The sequence below is a fragment of the Argiope bruennichi genome, chromosome 9, assembly GCF_947563725.1.
Source record: "Argiope bruennichi chromosome 9, qqArgBrue1.1, whole genome shotgun sequence".
Classification (NCBI taxonomy): Eukaryota; Metazoa; Arthropoda; class Arachnida; order Araneae; family Araneidae; genus Argiope; species Argiope bruennichi.
In genome coordinates, this window is record NC_079159.1 from 1,278,894 (window position 1) to 1,301,243 (window position 22,350).

At 32.9% G+C, this 22,350-nt stretch overlaps 1 protein-coding gene across 3 annotated transcripts in view; it reads left to right on the plus strand.

The window, feature by feature from the left end:
- Nucleotides 1–22,350, plus strand: part of LOC129983900 (uncharacterized) — a 112,888-nt gene that overhangs the window by 69,510 nt on the left and 21,028 nt on the right. For all 3 annotated transcript variants that reach the window (XM_056093592.1, XM_056093594.1, XM_056093593.1), the window contains exons 2-8: nucleotides 9,304–9,348; nucleotides 9,507–9,552; nucleotides 10,661–10,754; nucleotides 11,837–12,006; nucleotides 12,466–12,614; nucleotides 17,388–17,838; nucleotides 20,492–20,756. In XM_056093592.1, coding sequence (XP_055949567.1) covers nucleotides 9,514–9,552; nucleotides 10,661–10,754; nucleotides 11,837–12,006; nucleotides 12,466–12,614; nucleotides 17,388–17,838; nucleotides 20,492–20,756 — 1,168 coding nt within the window. In that variant the 5' untranslated portion in view covers nucleotides 9,304–9,348; nucleotides 9,507–9,513. The remainder of the gene's footprint in view (nucleotides 1–9,303; nucleotides 9,349–9,506; nucleotides 9,553–10,660; nucleotides 10,755–11,836; nucleotides 12,007–12,465; nucleotides 12,615–17,387; nucleotides 17,839–20,491; nucleotides 20,757–22,350) is intronic.

Below are 22,350 nucleotides of genomic sequence, written 5' to 3' on the forward strand. Positions count from 1 at the left end.
TCTTGCTTTAAACCTCCCTGCGTCAGAAAATAAACATTTTTTTTTAGAATTTATGTCGATGTATATATAAAGGAGGTACTAAAACAAATGGATATATGAATTTGGTAAAGGATTTTTATAACAAAATTGTAAATCTGTATCACATTTTAGACTCTTTGTTTATCCATATTTATTCGAATTTAGTAATTCAACTTCCCGAAGAGAATATAAATTTCAAATTAGCTTTTTGTTTTTGCATTAAAGCTGTTAATCAATATCGCTAAAATGTTCAATAAAATATTTTATGTAACTAGGTGTCTAATGACTTTTTCAGCAAAATATCTTTATGATTCAAAGTTTGATAATCATAGAACTCATACCATTTTAGAAGCTTTACACCCATCTGATCATTGATATTATGCATTTTCTTAATATTCTGTCGTCTCCCTTAAAATTTAAACTTTATTTTGAAATAAAGTAATTAAACTTCAAATATTACAAAAAATTTTTTTGTTGAAATGAAACATGTTTTTTAAAACTATAAATATAGAAAGCAGAATCGTTCCTATGTATTATAGAATAGTTTTTTTAAAAATAATGTATGCAATATTTCAAAGACTTATTCACTAAAAATGTTCTTGATTCATCATATAATTAAGTTTTCAATTTTACTGTCAAATGTTTTAATAATATTTTATTTTGTTTCAGTCAATAAATGTACTTGCGAAAAAATTAGGAAGTTTAAATTTTATAAAGTTCTTTGATCCTAAGGAATAACATTTATGGAGGTATTTTTGACTTTCCAACTTTTAAATTAAAAAAAAAAAAAAAAAAAAAACTTCCATCTTCTGCTACCAAATCTGACTAACTCACGAAATCATCCTGAGATAACGATATTAAAGGTTATCAACACTTTCCTAGCTTTAAGCTAATGTGCCACGGGAAAATTCCTGGCGCTGATATTTGCATCTACTTTGAGACGGTCGATGGAGGGACCTAAAATCGCATACTTTTATAAAATAGTGATATTTAAATTTTCATACCTCACTCAGTTTTAGTCGCAAAAAAGTGTCATTTTATTTATTTAAAGTGTCAGTGTTTCAAGACTGTTTTATTAAATATGAACCCTAAAGGGGAGATGTGTATAAAAAGTTAAAACCCGTCATTAATCGGAGCGTTTATTAAGTTTCATAATATGTAATTAATTCTTTACTTCATTTAGACCATTTTTTTATTAGATGTATCTTCCCATTTGTAACGGTTAGGAATAGCTGCTTGTTTTCGTATCAGTATACATAATATCCTGTATACATAAATCATGTTTTAATCAAATAATACATAATTATTGAATTATTAAAATACATATTTTAATAGATCACAGAAAACTTTTTTTGCATTTATTTTCTTACATATATCTTATTTCATATTTATTTCACTTCATATAAATCCCCTGAGGGACACAACTTTTTCGAGTGTGAACGGGCTTGAAGAAGTGAAATAATCAGAGGGTTTTACCTTAATAATGTCACATTTTATACGAAAATCCTTGAAATTATAAATTCAGATTTATATCACTCGAAATAATTTGCAATCTTACAATCAAGAAGAAAAGAATGACGAAATCCAAGAAACAATTTTATTAGTTAATTCATCGATTTCTTCGAGAGATACAAAAGTGTCACGATCCTCTTTGAAAATCTCAAAATTATCCTCTTTTTTGTAATTCTTTTATTACCGTATCTTGTATTTCCTCACACTTATAAATCCTTAGCCGAAAGCATTTCCTGCTTCCAAGGCCGCACTTGCCGGGAATGTCCAGGAAATTTATTCACTCTATTGTGCGATTCACATTTCAAATCTGATTGACTCGCTACGTCATCGGCAGGATTCGGGGTTCTTCGTTATGTCTCGGATAATACCGCAAACAATCATGAATCTTCGCTCAGTTTCTTGTTGAAAGGGTTTGGATTCTAGATTTCTTTAGAATTCGTGAATTTTTTTTTTCTTTTTTTTCTTTTTAGAAAAGCGACTTGGGCATAAAATATGATCTTGTTGTGGGTTTGACTAAGAGAATACTAAGACTAAGAGAACATAACAGACATAAGCACTAAATTTGCCATATCGGATGTGGTATTCCTCTGAGTCATTTGAGGATTGGGATGATGAAAACTGAATGCTTCAGCAATAAGGCATTGCATTTTAACATTTAACTATATAACCATAGCACGTGAATTCAACGAAATATATTAACGGTGCTCGACTCGAAGTCCTCAGCTTGCGAAAACATTACTCAACGGTTTATGAAGTTGTATTTGTCATTATTTCTGATTTCTTAATTTATGGGTTTTTCTTAATATCCGATTAAATAACTCATTCCGTCTTTCAGTCCTGCCGTTTTGTGATTCCAGGTAAGAATCCTAAAGACATCGTACGTCTTGTACTTGTGTCTTTTATATAATCTTATTTAGTCTCATTTGTGAAAGGTGACAGATTTAGGACTTTTTTCAGCTCTGAGCAGTGCATATCATGGCTTTTTTTAAATTATTTTTTTAAAATTTTTTTCACATTTTTAAATTAATAGACATGGCAATAATTTATTTCAGGTTAATGGTTTTTATTTTAGTAACCTTGTGGAAAATTATATATTTTTATTTCTTTTGATTCATGCATTGCGACACGCCCTATATTTGATATGCACAACTATATTTAAAGGTTGGTATTCTAAGTGAACGTCACGAAGTAGATAGGAGTCTTACCATTTATATTTATCAAATGGATGAAAATGATCACATATTTATTCATAGAATATTTGTTCTTTACAGATTTATTGATTCGGCATCTGAGCTAATAGCATTTCTTAAATTATTTGATCCACTTCTTATCGCAGTTACAGAGTCGGAAATCCACTTCTGTCAACTCATTAATCTTGAGAGTACAGAAGAGAACAGTGAGCTAACAATTTGAAATTCGGAAATTGTTAGAATTCTCTATAACTGTTTCTACAAACAACTTAAATTGCTTTTGTCTTCTATCAGTGCTCTTTAATCATTTGGTACAAATACGGGCTGCTGCAATGACTTGCTATATATATATATATATAATCAAAAGTATTCCAAATTTGTTGGGGAGAGAGGGCGTCTGGGTAGCAAGCTCTTGTCTTCGCAAATAAAAGATACTAATTTTGTTTCTATGTTAATGCACTCAAAAATGGAAAGAGTAAATTCATCAACTAATGTACTTTTTTTTGGGAAAGAATGCTATGAAGGGTTATTGAAAAGTTTATATTTTTTATCATAATTACATATTAATTAATTTTAAAATAACCTGTGGTGTCTGTGTTCGTAATAACTTTTTCCCCCTTACATTATTTCATGTAATTTAAATTTAAAATTAAAACATCTATAAACAAGATTGTAGAAAATTGGTTTCTAGTTTTTAAAACTAAAGTTTGGGTAAAAAAAACAACAACAAAAAAAAAAAAAAGGATTCGTGTAAATTTATGTATATGGAAAAAATGCAATAGTTATAAATTTCATAGAAAGAGTATTCCCAGATTAAAAACGTAATCATATTTGACAAAAAGCGAAAAGAATGAAGTGTTTGTATAAAAAATAGTGGACGTAAATTTAAAATACAAAACGTATACTTAGTACTTTTTCATTTTTATATTTAGCATTTTATGTATTATGTGAATAGAAGTCAGTTTATTTGCTGATTTTATTTATGCTAAAATAGAAGTTTATTAAAAATAATAGTTTAAAAAAATCCAGTCATTTCAAAATTTCCATTTTCTTTTAGTCTGTAACACGACCTTGTATTACGAAGGTCGTGGTCTGTCATATGCTAAAAAATATTAACTTCTTAATTATAACTTCTTAGGATATTCTTAATTTCTTACCTTAAATACAAGGCTTATTGAATTATCATGAATAAAATTTGGAGTCTTTAGAATTCTGTTCTTTCATAACAGTGTTCTGATGATTTTGCAGAATAAGGTATGAGCAGTACATTTGTTCTTGATTACAAATAAAATTTTAAATTAATTAAAAATAAAATCTATAAATAAGTTTTGAAAACCGTCAAATTATTGCATTGTCATTAATAATACAGATCTCTACAAAATTTCGAAACAAAATTAAAGAAGTTACACAAAAGCTCTTAATGAAATAAATTATATTATTTTTTCTATTAAGAATTCTTCCAGAATGTAAAATGAGTCCTATTTTACTAAATTTTAAAAAATAAGTATTTTTAGATAAAATGCTGAATGTAAATTAAAAGCACAAAACGTTTTTTTTTTTTTGCTTCGTACTTACGAATTATAGTAGCTCATTTTTCATGTTATTTATACTAAAATAATAGCAGAATAAAGATGATAGTATTTAAAAAGGTATCTATGAAATTCAAAAGTTGTATGCAAATAAAAGAGCAGGACATGCTGTAAATTTAGAATTATCTAAAAATTTACTCTGTGATTTATTTTCTGGGTAATTTACATATGATTTTGCTTGCCCTTTATCCTTGTTTGTAATGGCCTTGTTCTATTACAAAATCCTAAGCATTCTATTTTTTTGTGTGTTGCCATGTTCGCTGTCTACTTTTTCCTGCTTCCATAACGCGGAGCATTGCATAATAATAAAGTTAATGAAACGGCATGAATCCTTTGCATTCTACTGTCTGTGTCTTTTTGAATGTGTAGTATGATAGTAAATCGTTAGTAGGACATAATATTAAAAGTAACCTTCTAATGGTTTTTGAGTCTGCGCATTTAAAATGATGGACGATGAATGTGCGGAAATGTGAATAAAGGTATTTGTCAAGTATACTTTTTTTTCTTCCTATTTAGAAAAGAAAAACATGTTTGTTTCGCTGACATTTCCTCTGAATATTGTAAACAAGATATAATAATGACAATTATTATGATAGCATTCGTCATTTTTTTATAGATAGTTTTCTATATTCTCCCAGAAGCGGTATTAGGCATTATTTTATTCCTAGGCAGTGTAAATGACGAGACCCTCTTTTTGATCAATTTAGTTTCACATTTTGATCTTCATTAACATTTTTATTATTTGTTTCAGGTAATTTATTTAAATAAATTTGTAGAAATCCGTATTTTTATTTATTTACTATAACTTATTACTGAGTGGGATCCCTGTTTGTACCCACAATTTTATATATTAAGTGAACGGATTGAAATAGATTGGCACCTGACTAACTATGCTTTTTTCATAGAGCTGTTACTATCCGTATGCTTTATAATTCATAGGATTCATATTTTTAGAGTTTTGCATTTTTTACAAATTTATTTATTTGGGATCTAGGCTAATATCTTTTCTTTTCAAATCGGATCTGCGAGCGACACCCCACTAACCAGACTGCAGTTCTTCAGTTCTTAATCGGAAATCCACCACCGCATCTTCCTGATTAAATATATATAAATATATATCATTTTACTAAATAAGAATAAAAATCCTGTGCGCCTTCTTTAAGACCCGTATTCCGACATAACTATTTCCATAAAACAAGAAACAAAAAGTGCTGCTGAGTTACTATAACACTGCATGTCGTGTGAAAATCTAAATATTACTCGAAAATTGAATTTTATTTCATCCCACCAGAATTATTACCTCATTTGCCTTATTGTTGAGACTTATCTGACTTCAGAGAAATTCTCGACTATTTTTTCCCAAATAGATGCTTGCCTCAATCATAGGCCGTTGACTGCTTCGAATGATGACTTTAACTACTTCGTTTTAACTCCTGTTTGCTAAAAATCAAAACTATGTTATCAATGATGATCGTAATCTTAATTCGAATTTCATACTCTTGTAAGTGATTTTACTTAAAAACAACATGGAGCAGAGCTTTCGGAAGGCGTGGGGCCCAGACTATTGATCATCCATGTAACCGAGGAAAAAATGAACAATTCGAATGCCAAATCAATCTACAAACAAATGACGTGGTAGGGCAGATAAACCAGCTGGTCTCTGGACTCTAGGAAAAATGATTAAGGCTCATCAAGCAGCGAATGAGTTCGAATAGGAACACTTCGAATCTATCAAGAATAATTCTTGGCAGTAAATACATGCTCACATTTCTGTGAAGTTAATTTGTGATATCATCCTCAGATGGCGCTACAAGTTTGTTTCTAGTTTCTTACTTTTAAATAATTAATCTCAATTCACCAGGAGAAATGAGACTATCGTTAGTTATTCCCATTCATTTTCGGTTTAAAATGTGCAAGATGTCAGCGCTCCTTTACGATTTTCTTTTGATCACACTCTTAAAAATTGCAAATATTTTCAAAAATCTGTAAAGGGTATGTAAATATTGAAATAGAATCTTTAAATAAAGCTTCGTTCATTCATTGGATTTCATAATACATAACCATAGCTTTTAGGAAATTCCAGTATCCAACTTGTAATAGAATTATTTTCTATTGCTTACTTGCTACTTTCAATGACTGCAACATAAGCAAAAGTCAATCCTCCGTCAACCCGGCATTCTGATAAGACGTTGCCATATAATATGGAACCAGAGTTGTGACATACTTACCATCATTTGATATTTTGACAAAGCAGTTTTGAAAGCATACGACTTAAAAAAATATTGGCACAATGCTCATATTATTTCTGCCACATTGTGTTAAAGAATTTAAATATTAGTTTTGTTTGACAAAATTTTCAAATAACATTAAAAAAAAGCAAACCACTTGTAGAATAGTATCATCTATATTAGATAGCAAATGTATATCATAAGATAACCGTATCGTATATCTATTAATCTCCATTCCCATGGCCCGCTGCCTTTATGGATACAGTTGTAAATCTGCCATCTGACTCATTGTAGGACCATTCACGACTGTTGACATGGGTCGGGAGCTCCCCGCAAACTGTCCGTAAAATGAACAGATATCGAATAGCCCCGGATAATGCCAAAGGAGCGGAAAGAGGGCAAAATGCGCCGGACGAAAGGCGCACACGGCCCGTGGGAACGGGGCTTTAATGAATATTTGATGACAACTGTTTTATGGAAAAATCGAATGAGCATCAACAGATTTCAGTATTTTAATATGACTTTCGAATATCTAATGGAAGCACAATCTATCATTCGGTATCTTAATGTATTGTCTAAAATAACAACCCCCCCCCCACTTTCCATAATTTTTAAATGCCATCTTTGCACCTATTAAATGATCATTTAAGTTATAAAAGGATGACTGAATGTGAATTTTCTAATCGAGTCATTCCTTGATAAACTTTTTAAAAGAATTTTTGAATAGGTTTCATCAAATGAATCATAGTAGATATCAACTTGATGCTTTACGTAAAGCATCAAGTCCGTTCGTTATTCAGAATCCATTTTTTGGAACTGTCCCTTACTATTGTTTTAGTTTAATAAATTTAAACTAGCATGTCATTGTGATTGTGAATTTTAACAGATAAGCGGTTACATTTTCTCAAAATCTGCTTTACCTTTTAGTCTTTATTCATTTTCAAAGTTGTTCCCTTTCAGTTTTTTTCCTGTGTCATGCTTTCCGAATATTAAGAAACACGAGTTGCATAAAAATTAAGTTTTACAAACTAAACTTCTTAGGTCCATATGACATTACTAATTGAAAATAATTGTGGTTGAAACAATTGTGTTCAAGAATGAGCCACAATGAAAATAGCTGTGCTTCATTCTCCCCCAAACTTTCTCGCTTACTCTCTAGTAAAAATGCTATTCCCAAGAACGTCTTGCAGGGCGTACAATACTTAAGAATAACATTTGACATGAATTAGCATTTTGACTCAATCTATTGCACAACCCTTGATGACTTTTTTTCGCGATTCATCCTTGGCATGCGGTTTATAATATCCGAAACTCGAATTCGTGTTTTAGACGCGCTTTTCACAAATGTGACCCACTTATAATCATAAAACCCCATGCCAAATTCGATACATTTAAAGCATTGCGTTTTTCAGTTATCGCGTTTACAAGTTTTTGACAGACGATCCACCCCTTCCTGGATCTGGCTCCAAATTTCACAAGTGTCTGCACTACAGATGTGAAAATCTGTGTACTGAATTTTATCTGCATAGCTCTCTTCGTTTTGTAGTTGCCGTGTTAACGTATATTCGGACAGCCGGGCAGAGGGGCTTCATTTGGCTCGAAATCTGATAGAAATCTGCAGTTTTCGTGCAAAGACCGGACACAGGATTTCATCCGTCTGACTCGAAGTGTTTTCACCTATAGGGAGATGGACGGAAGGACAGACTCTTTCTAAAAGTGTATTTTTTTGAACTCATGGGGGTCTGAAGCATGGAGATTCGTCAAAATCTTCATTTCAATTTTTTGATGATTGCTGTCTACTTTCTGCATACTTCGTATACGGAAATATAAAAACGTGATGATTAGCTTCATCTGTTTTATTTAAATTTTTAAAAAGTTCTCCTTTTAATTTTTGTTTTCAAATTTTCTTTTTTCGATTTTGAAAGCAATATGGCCAGTGCAAATAATTCCTACTACTTTCTAGTTTTTTTCAATAAAATCTTTTATATTGAATTTAATCTGAACTAAGCAAAAAAAAAAAAAATGTCAATGATAAAAAGACATTTTTATTTTCATGAAGAGAATTGATTTATATTTTTTTGAAATAATCTGGGTGCAAATAAAACGAATTAAAAAAATAATTCTCAAAATCCAAATATGTAAATGGTAAAAAAAGAGAGAGAGATTCCCAATAAAAGCCAAATCAACTAAACCCGATCTTGAGGACAAATTTGGTAACGAAATGGAAGGTTCTGGAAAATACAAGAATTTGGACTATGTCTCTAGTATGAGCCAAATCCCGGAGAAAGAATTTCCCTACTAAAAATGTTGATACCCTGTTAGGAGACTACATAAGCAGAGGCTCTTAACACGAACATTGGTTTCTTTCTTTGAAGTTTTGATTGCGAAACAAGCTCTGTAGCCGAATTTTGAAGAGTATCACTATTTTCTATCTGTCTGTGTGACGAATTTCTAAAACTGCAATTTTTTTTTATCTAAGTCTCAACTCAGTTTTGCTGTCTGTCTTTCTTGTTTTCTTTGGAATAAAATGGCTGTTTTCATTACCCAAAGTATTGGCTTCTTCCATCTTACATTTTCTTTAATAATATTTAATGCTACAACAGTGAAGTATTACCAAGGCATTTATATTTTTTGATACAGAAAATATTGCCATTCATTAGAAACAAAGCGTTTTTAAAACGGTGAGAAATGCCTTTTTTAAAAATATTTTTTTTTATTAATTCAATACAATTTTTGAAAGATAATTTTTTTTCTTTTGCATTTCAGATTAAATGATATCTGCTAAGGAAAAATGCGGAGCAACTCATGAAGGTAAATATAAACCACTAATGCAGACTACTGAATATTGCCGATACTTTCTGTTGCATTTTATATTTGAAATCATTTGAAACTATTTTGATCAATCCTATTAAATGTGCTGTTTTCAATGTCTTGACGCATTCCATCACGTTTCGTGTTCACTCTTCCAGGTATACCATGCTTTTGAGGCTCATGGCACTAGTTACTGCTGTAGTGGTGAGTACCATAAGTATTAAACTTTGTAGTATGACACTAGTCACTGCTGTAGTGTTGCTATAAACAAAAAAATTCTGCAATAAAATGTAATCAAAAATTCATTTGCAGATGATGTCATTCGTATAGAATTCATATTTTACTAACACGTATCGATTAAATACTAACGCAATGCATGATAATATAAAACGAAAATGAAAGTATAATCAATTTTGAACTTTCGGTATAATTGCCATTTATGCTGAGGCCTTTGTCTTGGCTATGGATCAGTTTGAAAACTCAGGTTTCATAGACCTGGATTTTCAAACTGATCAAAAGATTTGCTCATATGAGACGTCGTCACAGTCAAACTTTTTACCTGTGAGAAATCTCTTCATTCATCTGAGCAGAGGAAAATTTGAGGGTGCCAAATCAAGGACTGTATGGTGGATGTTCCAAAATTTCTCAACAGAATCCTTGCGATTTTGCATACATATGAATACATATTCTCTCTAGGACAAATTATGTGCGTCACTTATTGATACCCCTTCGTATGTTCTGAAAATTTTGAAATATAGTTTGTTTGTTTGTTTGTTTTTCATTTAGAACGCATAATTGAGCAAAGGCCTAAAAGAATCAAATGAAAAATGAATCATAAAATTTATCTTTGTTAATGCGAATCATTTAAAGTAAATAAAATCATATAAAAATAATTTAGTGTAATTTTCTAACCATATCAATTAAAGGTTAAACGAATAAGTATATAACGAACAATTATCGCTGTGTAGAAGTTAAACGAACAAATATTCTGTGCTTTGTTAATAATTTAGCATATTGAGATAAATGATTTTGGTCCATAAGGTCTTTTAATGTTAGAATGAGCAAAATGTTGCGTTTTTCCGTTTTAGTAGACTTCATATTTTCGAATTTTAATATTGCTTCATGCTCTGGCATTTTCAATTTATATTGAAAATGTAGACTACAAATTCCTTTTTTTAAGCACGCTTTCTAAAACATTATTAGTATTCTTTATTTTACAATCATAGCATGCATTCATGAACATTATTTCTGGAAAATAATAATTGATGTGTATTACTGGAACAGTATTACATTGTTTTGCCCATTTTCCTAGCACATGGCTTCAGCTCAAAATGGGAGAGACAACGTTCTTCGCCAGGGAGACTCAGGAGACACCCAGAGTGTCATCGTCACTGCCAGAACACGAGGTAAGGAGCTCAAATACTCAAAAACGATTACAAAGGAGCAAAAGACTATCCGAATACAGATAAATCGAATCGATCATTGGTTAACTTGAAAACATTCCAGTCGACAAATTCCAATTTGTGCATCATGAACAGGGCCCGGCTTAGCCTAATTGGGGCCCGAGACAAAAACTTTTTTGGAACCCCCTCTGCTTCACTACTTAAGTAATGAAGAACCGTGCACAGAACTTATCTTCTATGGTATTTTTCGTTAATTAATTCGAAATGCTATTTAAACTTAAAACTAAAAACACTCTTAGTTTTAACTCGAAGTATCACTTTAACCATTGAATTTAAAATGCAACCTGACAAAATGCTAATGAAGAAGCTAACATAAGCCTGGCAGATTCTACACTGTACTGGTATTTGTTTTAAAAAAGTTCATTAAAGAAGGAAACGTAAAATAAACTTTCTATTCGCCCCGTATGCCCTTTATTTCAACTGCCCCGTATGTCCCTGCTTTAGTCAGGCTCTGAACATGAAGTTCCACTAGTGGTGTAGTGCTATCTACCAATCGGCCTAAGTGTCAGACTTTACATCGGCAATAGCATGTGAATTTTTGCTTGTGGCAAATATTTCTGCAGTTGTATCATTCGCGATTTCGACAAAAGTAAATGCGCTATTCACAGTTTTTTCAATAAACTTAATTTTAACATTTCACATTTCCCCAATGACAGAAGTCACTCCAAATACCATGGAGTGATGGTAATTTTCTGAAATTAGATTTCCGACCTCCTACTTCACTACACGCCATACCATTTCTGAACAGTTAGTTATGCATTGGCGGTTAGCATAATGATCAAATTTACCTGAGGTCTTGAATGATTGATGTAGCTTTTGATACCATTCTTACATAATTGGCATTACATATTGGTAAACTGTCGATACTGCAATTATTAATTTTGTGTTTTAAAGTTTTAAACTAGGCTTTGCCATATTTTATGATGCTCATTATTGTGATCAAGGTGCAATGTGACTTTTCTTACCAATAATCTACTTGTCATTTCTTGAAAATTGCATCATACAATATAAACATCATTTTCTAGCTTTTCTTTCCTGCGAAAGTGGCGACATCGTGGTGAAAGTGAACTTCACGCAACCCTTTCGAGGCCTTATGTACGCCTACCGCTCCCGGAACTCCCCTTGTAGAGTTCATGGCACCGGCGGATACTACTACGAGCTTAGAATACCTCTTAAAGGATGCGGCACTTGGCAGGTAAGAAAGGGTTTCTTCTTCGTAGTTCTAACTGTTGATTTGTTATTGAACATCATCAACGAAAAAGGCACATGACTGACATTCGACCACTTACTGATATCATTGATATTCTTAGTATGTTACAGGCGTCCTTACTTATAAATGTTTGATATTTGATAAGAAACTTTATTTTATGTACGTAATATATGACTGGTATTTGATTATTGATACCATTTATTTCAAATAGCATGCGACTGATCTTACAGATTTATGCAATTTGCTGCTAGCATAGTTGACTTATATTGTAAAACATTTCTTCTGGCATATGGACTGAAGATATTCTAAGAGAACCACTCATAACTGGTTATAAATTAAATGTATAACTGCTCATTCGAACCAAATATGAGTTTTTGTATTCTTTTCGAAACATCTGCTTTGTGTTAAACTTAATTCTTTTTCCCTTGATAATCTTTTATCTAGGAATCCCCTCGGGTGTTCGTGAACAACATCACCATTCGTTTCCATCCTGCTCTGGAGCTGGAGGAAGACGAAACCAAGACTGTCGTCTGTCGGTACCCGCCACCCCTCACTCAGTCCCCCGGAGGCATAAACGTGGTGGAGACCACTCAGTGAGTATCGGTTTTAAACGTACTTTCAACGTGATAACATTTATTATCTTGTTGCTCATTTTTTCATAATTCTCGTTGACAAAAAAAAAAAAAAAAAAAAAAAAGGAAATTGAGATTGAGATGAATCTTTACGTTTCAGACTTCTCTGAGTCCGAATTAAATTTGTGAACTCAAAAATGCTTTGAAGTAGACGGACACAATTTGGTAAATGATTTTAATTATAAATCGATAGATTTCTTTGAAATTTTCAACGAAATCCATTCAGAGACTGTCCGAGTACGAGTGAGCACGATAATAACAAAATCGAAGGAGCTAAACAGATAAAATTTAGTGCACAGATTTTAGTATCTAAAGTGCAAATTCATATCTAATTAGGAACCAAATGCGTCAAGGAGTTTATCTTTTGTCTGTCTGTGATCTTGCATGTATGCAAAGACGATAATTTGAAAACCTAATAATTTAGGTAAATAACATTTGCTTTATGAAGTGATTACAATTGTAGTTTGGCGTAGGGCTTTCGGAATACATATTTAAATTTTTGGTACTCGAGTACTAACCAGCGATTAATCGCCAAATAGGCGCTATCCTATTTCTCACTATCGGCTATTGACATACTATTAATAATACGCAAGTTAGCGGTTTTCTTTTAATATATATATATATATATATATAAAAACTCTGTTACCCTAGTTGGTGTGTTTAATCTTCTAGTGGAATGAAATTCCTGGATTGCCAGAGGGACGAACGCTTCTTCCCTCGACTTTCGCGTGCCTTTGCTTAATGTTGCAGGATTGTCATTTGATCGATTATGGAGGTGATCGAACTGCTACCCTCATTTGTTCTTTGGATCTCAGAAACAAATGCTAGATTTTATTTATATAGCTCATAGCCATTTGAGCTGTGTTAATGAATAACTGCGAATGGAAAAAGTATTTAATGTATCTTACTTAAAATTATTCACAAATCTATAATTTTGGTAGGAGAATATTGAAATTTATTCATCTAACTTTTTTTCTTTTTTTAATTGTCATACTAAGATCTGCTCGAGTAGAAGGCACACAGACAGTGAATCTTTCGACGTATTTGATCCAAAATTTGCTGCGGATATACAGTTGCGGTGATAAGAATATTCGGAGAACTTCACCAGTCATTGTATTTTTTGATTTACGAGGTTCCCGTTGCTCACGGATAGATTGACAGGTGATCTTCCCGACGACGGATTTTGATCAAAACTTGCAGCACATCTGTAATTTTGAAGTGCATATCGTGTAACAAATTTAATCCCACAACTTCTTTTTTTTTTTTTTTTTTTTTGAGTTATCAGTTTTACAGATAGACATACCTAAGTCGATTAATAATTTTTTTTCGGATTTATAGAGATATAAAACGCAAAGATTCATCAAAATCTCAGAGTCAAAATTTTTGGGAATAGCGATATTTTTCATTGCGTAACTCTGTAGAAGGGAAAACTGGAATAGAAATTTTTATGAAAAAAAACCTTATGATTCATTGAAACATCCAAGCTGCCAGCTTCAGACAGATAATGAGTGATCGGTTTTGTGAACAATTCACTAGCAAATATTACCTAAACTGATAAAGAACTCGTGTTAAAAATAATTCGTCATAAAGTACAAAAGTATACGCCAGCGTCGCGGGCCTGTTTACCCAAGGACGTCGTTTCTCCAAAAGCCGACGAATTATTTTTAAACAGAAAAAAACTTTCGTTTCGAATAAATCTCCCCCCCCCCTCGTCTGTGACTACTAGATGCCAGTGTCGTATGCTGATGGGTGCTATCTTTGAGAATCACGGCTCGCCATTCTCGGCAACATTCATTTTGAGAAATATTACACAATAGCAGAGTGACAGTAAATAAGTCGCCATTTTTATTGTAGTCAACGACACTGTAAAAACAAAATGAGCGAAAGAAGAACCTATTTTTGGATTATTTGATGTTATTATTATCCTCTCTTGTAGTCATTTTTTTTTTCTTATTTTCATTTCATTTTAATCTTATTGCCTTGAATGAAAAGTACATACAATGCGATATTTTGTTCTAGTTTTATTATAGAAAATATTTCAACAATAGCAGTTTTAAAAGTGACAATTTATTTATTTTACTATATTGTTTGTTATATTCTCTTGCATAAAATATACAAGGAGACAATAGAATGGGAGATTTTGATGAATTTTTACGTTTTAGTTGTTTTTTGTTTTGTTTAATATCTTGTTTCTAATCTTGTTTCTTGTCTTGTTTTTGTAACACTCATTTCTTAACACTATTTAACAGCCATGGCGTTAAACATTTATTTTCAATTCCGAACGGAAGACCTTTGAGTCTATGTTCCTCAAAAGATTCCTCCACTTCATTGGCATTACAGATCTTTCCGATTCCGAAAAGCAGATTTTTAAAAAATTCAATTTGTCTGTTTGTAAACACGGTAACTCAAAAGCGAAATCAGCTAGGTGAATTGTTTTCACAATGTGCATCGCTGTGATTTGGGAAGTCTCGGCGTTTGCAGGGAGACAGCGACGTACAGTATTATATTCAAAATTTTATACAATACATTTTTAATTCACTTTCGCTGGTTACGACATTATTTCCGAATACTTATCGACGTTTATCACTTGAAAAATATTTTTATTAATGGGAATATTGATTATTTTGCATGAATTCAAGATTGTCGCTACATTTTCTATTGTTGAAGAAAATAATATATCTGAGTTATCCTGTGACAATGCATTAAAAAAAAGTATCGTGGAATTAGCTGACCCATTTATGATTGATATCGACTCCTTAACGTTGAAAACAGATATTTTTAATATTAATTACTACACTTCTTATTTGTGCGAATCTGAGCTTTCGACAATTGCTTTCATAAAAAGTATCTGACTCTAGAAAATTTGTGATTATTAATAGGCTGTACTATTTCACTGAGTAGCATATTTATTAAAATTTATCCTATGCATTTATTTTATTTTTTTCTAAGTTATACAAAAACTATTTATTATTTTGCAAAATTCAAAGTTTTTACATAAGGCACTTTGAATCAAACAAATTGGAAATCACTATGCTAGACGAAAAAACAATGCATGCGGTCTTTGCAGCAAATCTAGAGATAGCTATAAAACTTTGGGCCAAAGCCGTCACAGAAGTGTCCTCCGAATACATCGAAATACATACGTGCAATATAATATAATTATAATAAATAAATAAAAATAAAAAAGAAGATAAAAAAGAAATAAAATCAAGGACGTAGCTATCCTGGTGGAATGAAACTGGAGTATCGTGTTATCATCAGAATGAAAGTTCTGTATCCTATTTCGGACCCATTTAGTCTTCTGCCCGTGTATTCGCGCGTACGTGAACGTGCTCTCCTCCAAACTAAACAAAAAGTCAAACAGATCAAATTTCGCGTGCTGTCTTGATTCAAACATTGCAGATCTATATCAGATTTTGAATCCGTCGACAAATTTGTATCGTTTTGTCAATAGGAAGTCCAAATAAGCATATTCATTTCTCTTTACAAGAAAACTAAATATAAAATCTGTCTTATTTAGTAAGTTTATGAATAAGAAAGAAGGACCTGCCAGCTAAATAATTTCATTTCTTAACATAGCAAGCCAAATTTTCATCCGATTAGAGCTTTCATCGGACATATTAAATTTAACTCAACGCTTTCTGTTTAATTTAAAGCCAAACATTAAAAGTAAAGCTAATTGTTTTTGTCAAATTTAACAGATTTAGATTACATAGTTAGGTGCATTTTGTATTGATACCTATTGATGAACTTACTTCATGCAAGTAACTTCATTCTGACAGACATAAAAGCAGAGCAGCAAAGTCCGAGCTATTAAATTTCTTGACATTTTTATAGGGCGGTTTTAAATACAGGAGAAGGAAAAATTGTTTAAATAGAAACAATTTAGTTTCACGTGATATGTTTGAAATTCATGCGGCAGCTGAATTAGAAATCCACTGCGTATTTTGCAGACGAAAAACATGTGACGCAACAGCACGGCGTGAACTCATGTTCACTTAGATGTTCAATAAACAGCTATGCCATCGCCTGAATGGAACTCCATTGCTTATGCAATGACACCTCAACTTGAAAGAATTCGAAAGAGTGTATTAAGTTCCCCTCCAACGACCTACATTTCCTGTTTAAGCATACTTACAGCGAGGTTCTGATGACGCGACTTTGGGAAAACTTTCGCACGACCCTTTTTGCCGATTGTCGCCTAAACTGTGACAATCGGTGAAACGGGGAAATGGGGAGGGGAGAAATCCGTTTAAAAATGTTTACTTGGCGCATGGCAAGTAAGCAGGAATGTAAAAGTAAAAAAAAAAAAAAAAAAATGCATCCAAAAAGTACTCAAAAACAAACACTTCTCAATACTAAGGTACAAGCAGTCAGCAAATCGTTAAATGAGAAACAGTAATTGCACTCGCTCTGCAATAAGCTCCAAAGCGGGAATCTCTGGGTTTCGATTTCTTATTGAAATAGGGCCATAATTTTTATTCATTCATATTTTTCACCGCAAATTTTGCTGTTGAGATCAGATTCATTGATCTGGCATCCATTAAAGATCTTTGTAAATCTCTCTTTCCAAGACAAACTTGGCAAGGAAACAGTATTACAAATCAGTAGCAATATCCTCTACCCCCTCCCAAGATTTCTGCATATTAAATTACGATGCGTATTTTCTCTCGCAATCAACTTTCCATGTTTGTTGCATCGAAGTCTGACAGTACTTTTTATTTCTTTCGTTAGTGTGACGCCCACCCCCATCCCGACTCGCATCTCCACCGCCCGACTCTCCGAGGTCGAGATCCTCATCATCATCTGCCTCCTCCTCTTCCTCTCGCTCCTCACCCTAGGCATAGGCATCGCCTATTTCTGTCTCAAGAGACGGAATATTCGCATCGTCCGGAAGACGGCCCTCTCCTCGGCCCCGCCCTCCCAGATTACCAGGCTGAGCAGCTCGAATCTCCAACCGTCCTCGCTTCTGTCCTCTGTTCTCGGTCACACCGTCCGCATCCCTAGGGCGGTGCCCTACTCAGCCCCTGCAGTAAGATCCGTCCTCTCATCACCGGACCACCACCAGTACGAAGAATCCTCCGCCACAGAGACCACCAGTGGAGAAGTATCGGAGACGTCAATGTCCAGCTCATCACTGGCTGAGGACCACCTGGATTCTACAAGAAACCTTCTCTATCAAAAGGTACGAGGCGATAACGCGGGAAATTCAGTTGGCTTACTCTCAACAAGTTTATTTACTTGTTTTAGCGTAGCAATTACAAAGATTGCGCATTTTCCCTAAAAGAAATATTTTACTGATTTAAATTATACTACTACGTTCGAAAAGTTCCCACGTCCTTAAGATCCTTGAAAATTCCTTGAATCTTAATTTGCCATATTCAGGGTCTCGGACAAGTATTTTATTTTTATCTAGATCCTTGAAAATTCCATGAAAAATAGGAGAAATGTACATCTCTTAGAAGGAAAATCCAATTTGTGTCTGACTTACGCTTTTTTTTAATGATTATGATTATGTTTACGTTAACTCCTACAGTATTTGTTTGTGCGAAATTAGCATCTAGTAACAGCAGTGAGGACGCTTGCATTGCAGCTCACTCAGAACTGTAAGTGCTCACTCATTAACTGCAAGACAACAAGCGTCTTTGGTCCTGCCCACTTAAGCATTTCGAAATAGTAATGGTGCATTTGAATATTAGTGTGGAAATATTTAAGTTTATCATTTTCATTTTTATGTCTAAAATATGTAATTTCATGTTCCTCAAATTTTCTTAAAATGGTCTTTCAAGTTTTTGTCTTCATTAAGGCAACCCTGGAAACTTAACAAAAGTGGTATTACTATACATTCGTTCCTTCCTTCCAAATAATTGCCCCGTGCAACTATGCATTTTCATCATCGTTTATAGAAAGATATAAACGTGAATTGCACGATTTGGCTTCCTATCTCATTTAGTTTTTTTTTTTCCTTCATTGCTTATTTTTGAGTATTGTTTCTATTTTAGTACTTTTTATTCGAGGAAAATGTCCATTGGGAGATTAAGGGAAGTATTGAAGTGCGGTGTTTTGACAAGTAACTGGCACTCGGAGAGACTTGCGAGCCGACACATTTTTGTTAAGGAGCACTCAGAACTTGATCTTCCCAAGATAGGAAATTAGTTCCTCGCATAATATTGTTCCCTTTCTCTGCGGAAAACATCCCATTTAATTTACATTTAAAAATATTTAAAAAATTCCAGAGCGTTTTGAATATAGAGTACAAACTTCATATTAAAGTGGCCATATTATCAGGAAAAAAGATTGTTAAATTAATATTATTTTCTCATTACAACTGGATTGATTACATTGTGCTTGAGTTTATTATAATTTTACACAACTTTGAATAACGTACTACAACAGATGCTTCACCTGAAAGTCTTTTTTTCAAGTCATTAATATATATACATATACATGCACGAAATAATTAAATGGTTATAATGCTGATGAGCAATCATTTGATCCATATAAAGATTCTCGACTCTCTGTCTTATGAGTCGGAAACAGAGACATATTTCAATTTTATGCATAATTGTTATCCTGCGTTTATAATAGACTAGCCGCCTTTGGCGACCAGCCGGTTCGCCAATCTTAATGCTCGTTAAAATTTTAATAATTAAATATATTATGCAATTCCTACTTTAATAGCTTCTTCATCAAAATATTTTAAAACTTCAAATTTTGATTGTCATATAATTCACTCATAATTTTATAAAGGCCTTCAGTCATAACGTAATATGTATCTCTCTAATTTTCTATTAGCTCCCGTAGAATTTATGCTTTAAATTAAAGTGGAAAGGATTAATCTGCAATTAATATAATAATATTTTTTACTGAAACAAAGCATTTTTTTTATAATATGATTACTGATAACAGAGTCACTGAGCGTTTAAACTTTATGGGCACTAAAGAATATCTTTCTTAATTTATGTAATATCTTAAGAATTTGTCAACAAAATTTTCTCAGATTCATCATGAACAGATCGATTAATTAACAATGTTTGATTTTAAATGCATCAAACACTAAGAAAATAAAATGAACCGTTTAAAATAATCGGTTGAAAACAGGTTTAAAAAAACTACTTAAAAAACGATGCACTTAAAACTATAAGCATCTGCAAAAAATATGTAACTAACATAAATACAATTTAATTACAAAAGCATGCAACTAGCCTAAAAATAATTTAAATCAAGAATCATCCGTTGATAATGTTGTCAACAATCAGAACACAATGTGCATGCGTGAATTTTCAACGCCAGTTACGTAACGCAAATGCGTTAATTTTTCTACGCCAGTTAGGGTAACGCTATGCGGATTAGACATTTTTAATTTCCTTTATTCTGTGTTATTTTAATTCAAAAGTACTTCAGAATGAATTTGAAAGATCGATTCATTAACAATGTTTCATTTTAAATGCATAAAACATTAAGAAATTAAATAGAATCGTTTGAAATAATCGGCCGAAAAATGTTAACCCTTGCCTCATTACTGTTGGGGGAAAAAAACTGAAGCCTTACTCTTTTGGAGGTGGGGAAAATGAAAGATTTTTTGGCGGGAAAGTCAGTTTTTAATTAATAATTAAAATTATAATTAAAAATTCAAAAAAAGGGACCCCAGGTGCACATTCCCGACCTCTAAGGTATACATGTACCAAATTTGGTAACTGTAGGTCAAATGGCCTGGCCTGTAGAGCGCCAACACACACACACACACAAACACATTGAGGTTTATGTAAGTATAGATTTATGAATGCCATTATTTTCTCATTTTTTCAAAGTGTACTAAAATCTTGAATTTTTCAAAGGGCGGACCCAGATCAATACTTTCCATACCAAAAGCAATTCTGAGGAAAGCAGGCTCTAGAGGATGGCGTACCGAGCCTTCTGTCCATCAGCTAGAGGCCAAGCCAGATGCGGCGGCCACTACATCCATCAAAAGGTTGGAGATGGAGGACCAAACAGTGACCACGATGCTGGAATCTGAAAATCACGCCGATGAAGAAACGTACCGGACACTGAAAGACAGAGGCACTGAAAACTTGGTTCAGGACGATAAAAAACGGACGTCTGGTAAAATGGAATAAAAAATCCATTCCATAAAAATTATTCTCTTGCGCTGCTTGCAATCGATCAGTGTTCTATTATATCATCATTCTTAGTCCTGAAATGCATTCCCAATTCAGCATAATATTACTGAATATGAGAAGCTGCCTCGAAACAAAGTGTGCGCTGCATTTCACACGTGTTTAATGAATAGAATATTTGCGAATCCTCTGTGGCGAAATCGACTTGCGACGAAATTACTTTAGAAGAAAAGTTAGTCTCATTTACTTTGCATGATGTCATCTTATATGGCTGCAGTGAAGAAGCGTAAATATTAACTGACTTCATTCCTTTATTTAGTGGTGTATGCCTTAAGTTAATATCTATTATCTCGAAATAAAAATTGGCAATAACCTAACATCTCAAATTTATTTTGCTTACTTTCGCAATGAAACTCATTTGTTTTGATGGCAATAATTCCTTTAGACTAAAGAATTTTAATATAAAGAGTAATGCCACGAAATATTAAAAACCTCTAATCGAAAGCAAAAAAACAAAACAACAATCGGTTCTTTTTGTCGCATTTACTTAATTTGCATTGCATTTATCTACATGTTTTATCTGTTTTTAATCGTAATGTTGAGTTTATACTCGGCCAGTTATAAGGCGGCGTAGAAAGCGCTTGCATATAAAGGCTGAAAAATGCAGTTCAGTCGATGGAAAGTAATTGTCCCGACGGTACAACGGTACAAAAACATGCCGCTGTATTGTATCCCCCCCCCTTACTGCGCATGCGTTTGCAAAATTTGGCGGAGGGGGCGGGGTTTTTTTTTTTTTTTTTTTGGCGAGAAAAAATTGATCACTTATCATCTGTGAATTCCGACATTTAATTTAATATATAGATTAATTTTTCTCTTTGTTCTTTCTGATGGGAGATTGTGTGTGTTTTTTTTCAATTTATATTCTGTTAAAAAATGTTATTTAAGGAAATCCTCACCTGTTTTCTTTTCAGAAAAAAAGGACTCCCTGTGAGATAGAATAACAGTTGCAAGTGAATATTTAAACGGAAATTATTGGCGCATGCATCTTGAATCATGTTTTAGATCAAAATTGCGAACCTTTTAATCAAAATCAATTTTCCACGTCATCTGTCTCTTGATAGATATCATGGAAAACCACATATTCCAATTCTTAAGTTAAAACCCTCCTGTCGGCGGCGTTCAGATTGCTATGCTTACCGAAAGTGGCACGTCTGAATAACAGGTTTATTCTTAAAAGTGTCAGGATTTTGATAAAAGGGATTGCTTTCCCCTTTTGCGGTCAGTTCAGCGCTGCTGGGTCCGAGTCATTAGCCGACCACATGGTGTGAGTGGCAGGTGTTGCTTATCGCAGTCTTTCGATTTGTAAGAGCATTTTTCTTTTAGTGGTTAGGAAGAGAGTGGCAATAACATAGATTGAAAATGCAGAAAGTGTGATTATTTTTAGAGGTTTTTCGATTATTTCATTAAACACCGCATAAAATTTGCGTTAGGAATAAATTATTGTTATGTTTAACTTGATATGTATCTAATTTTTATAAATTGAAAGTGTTCGTCTAATATTTTTTTTCATTGTAATATGT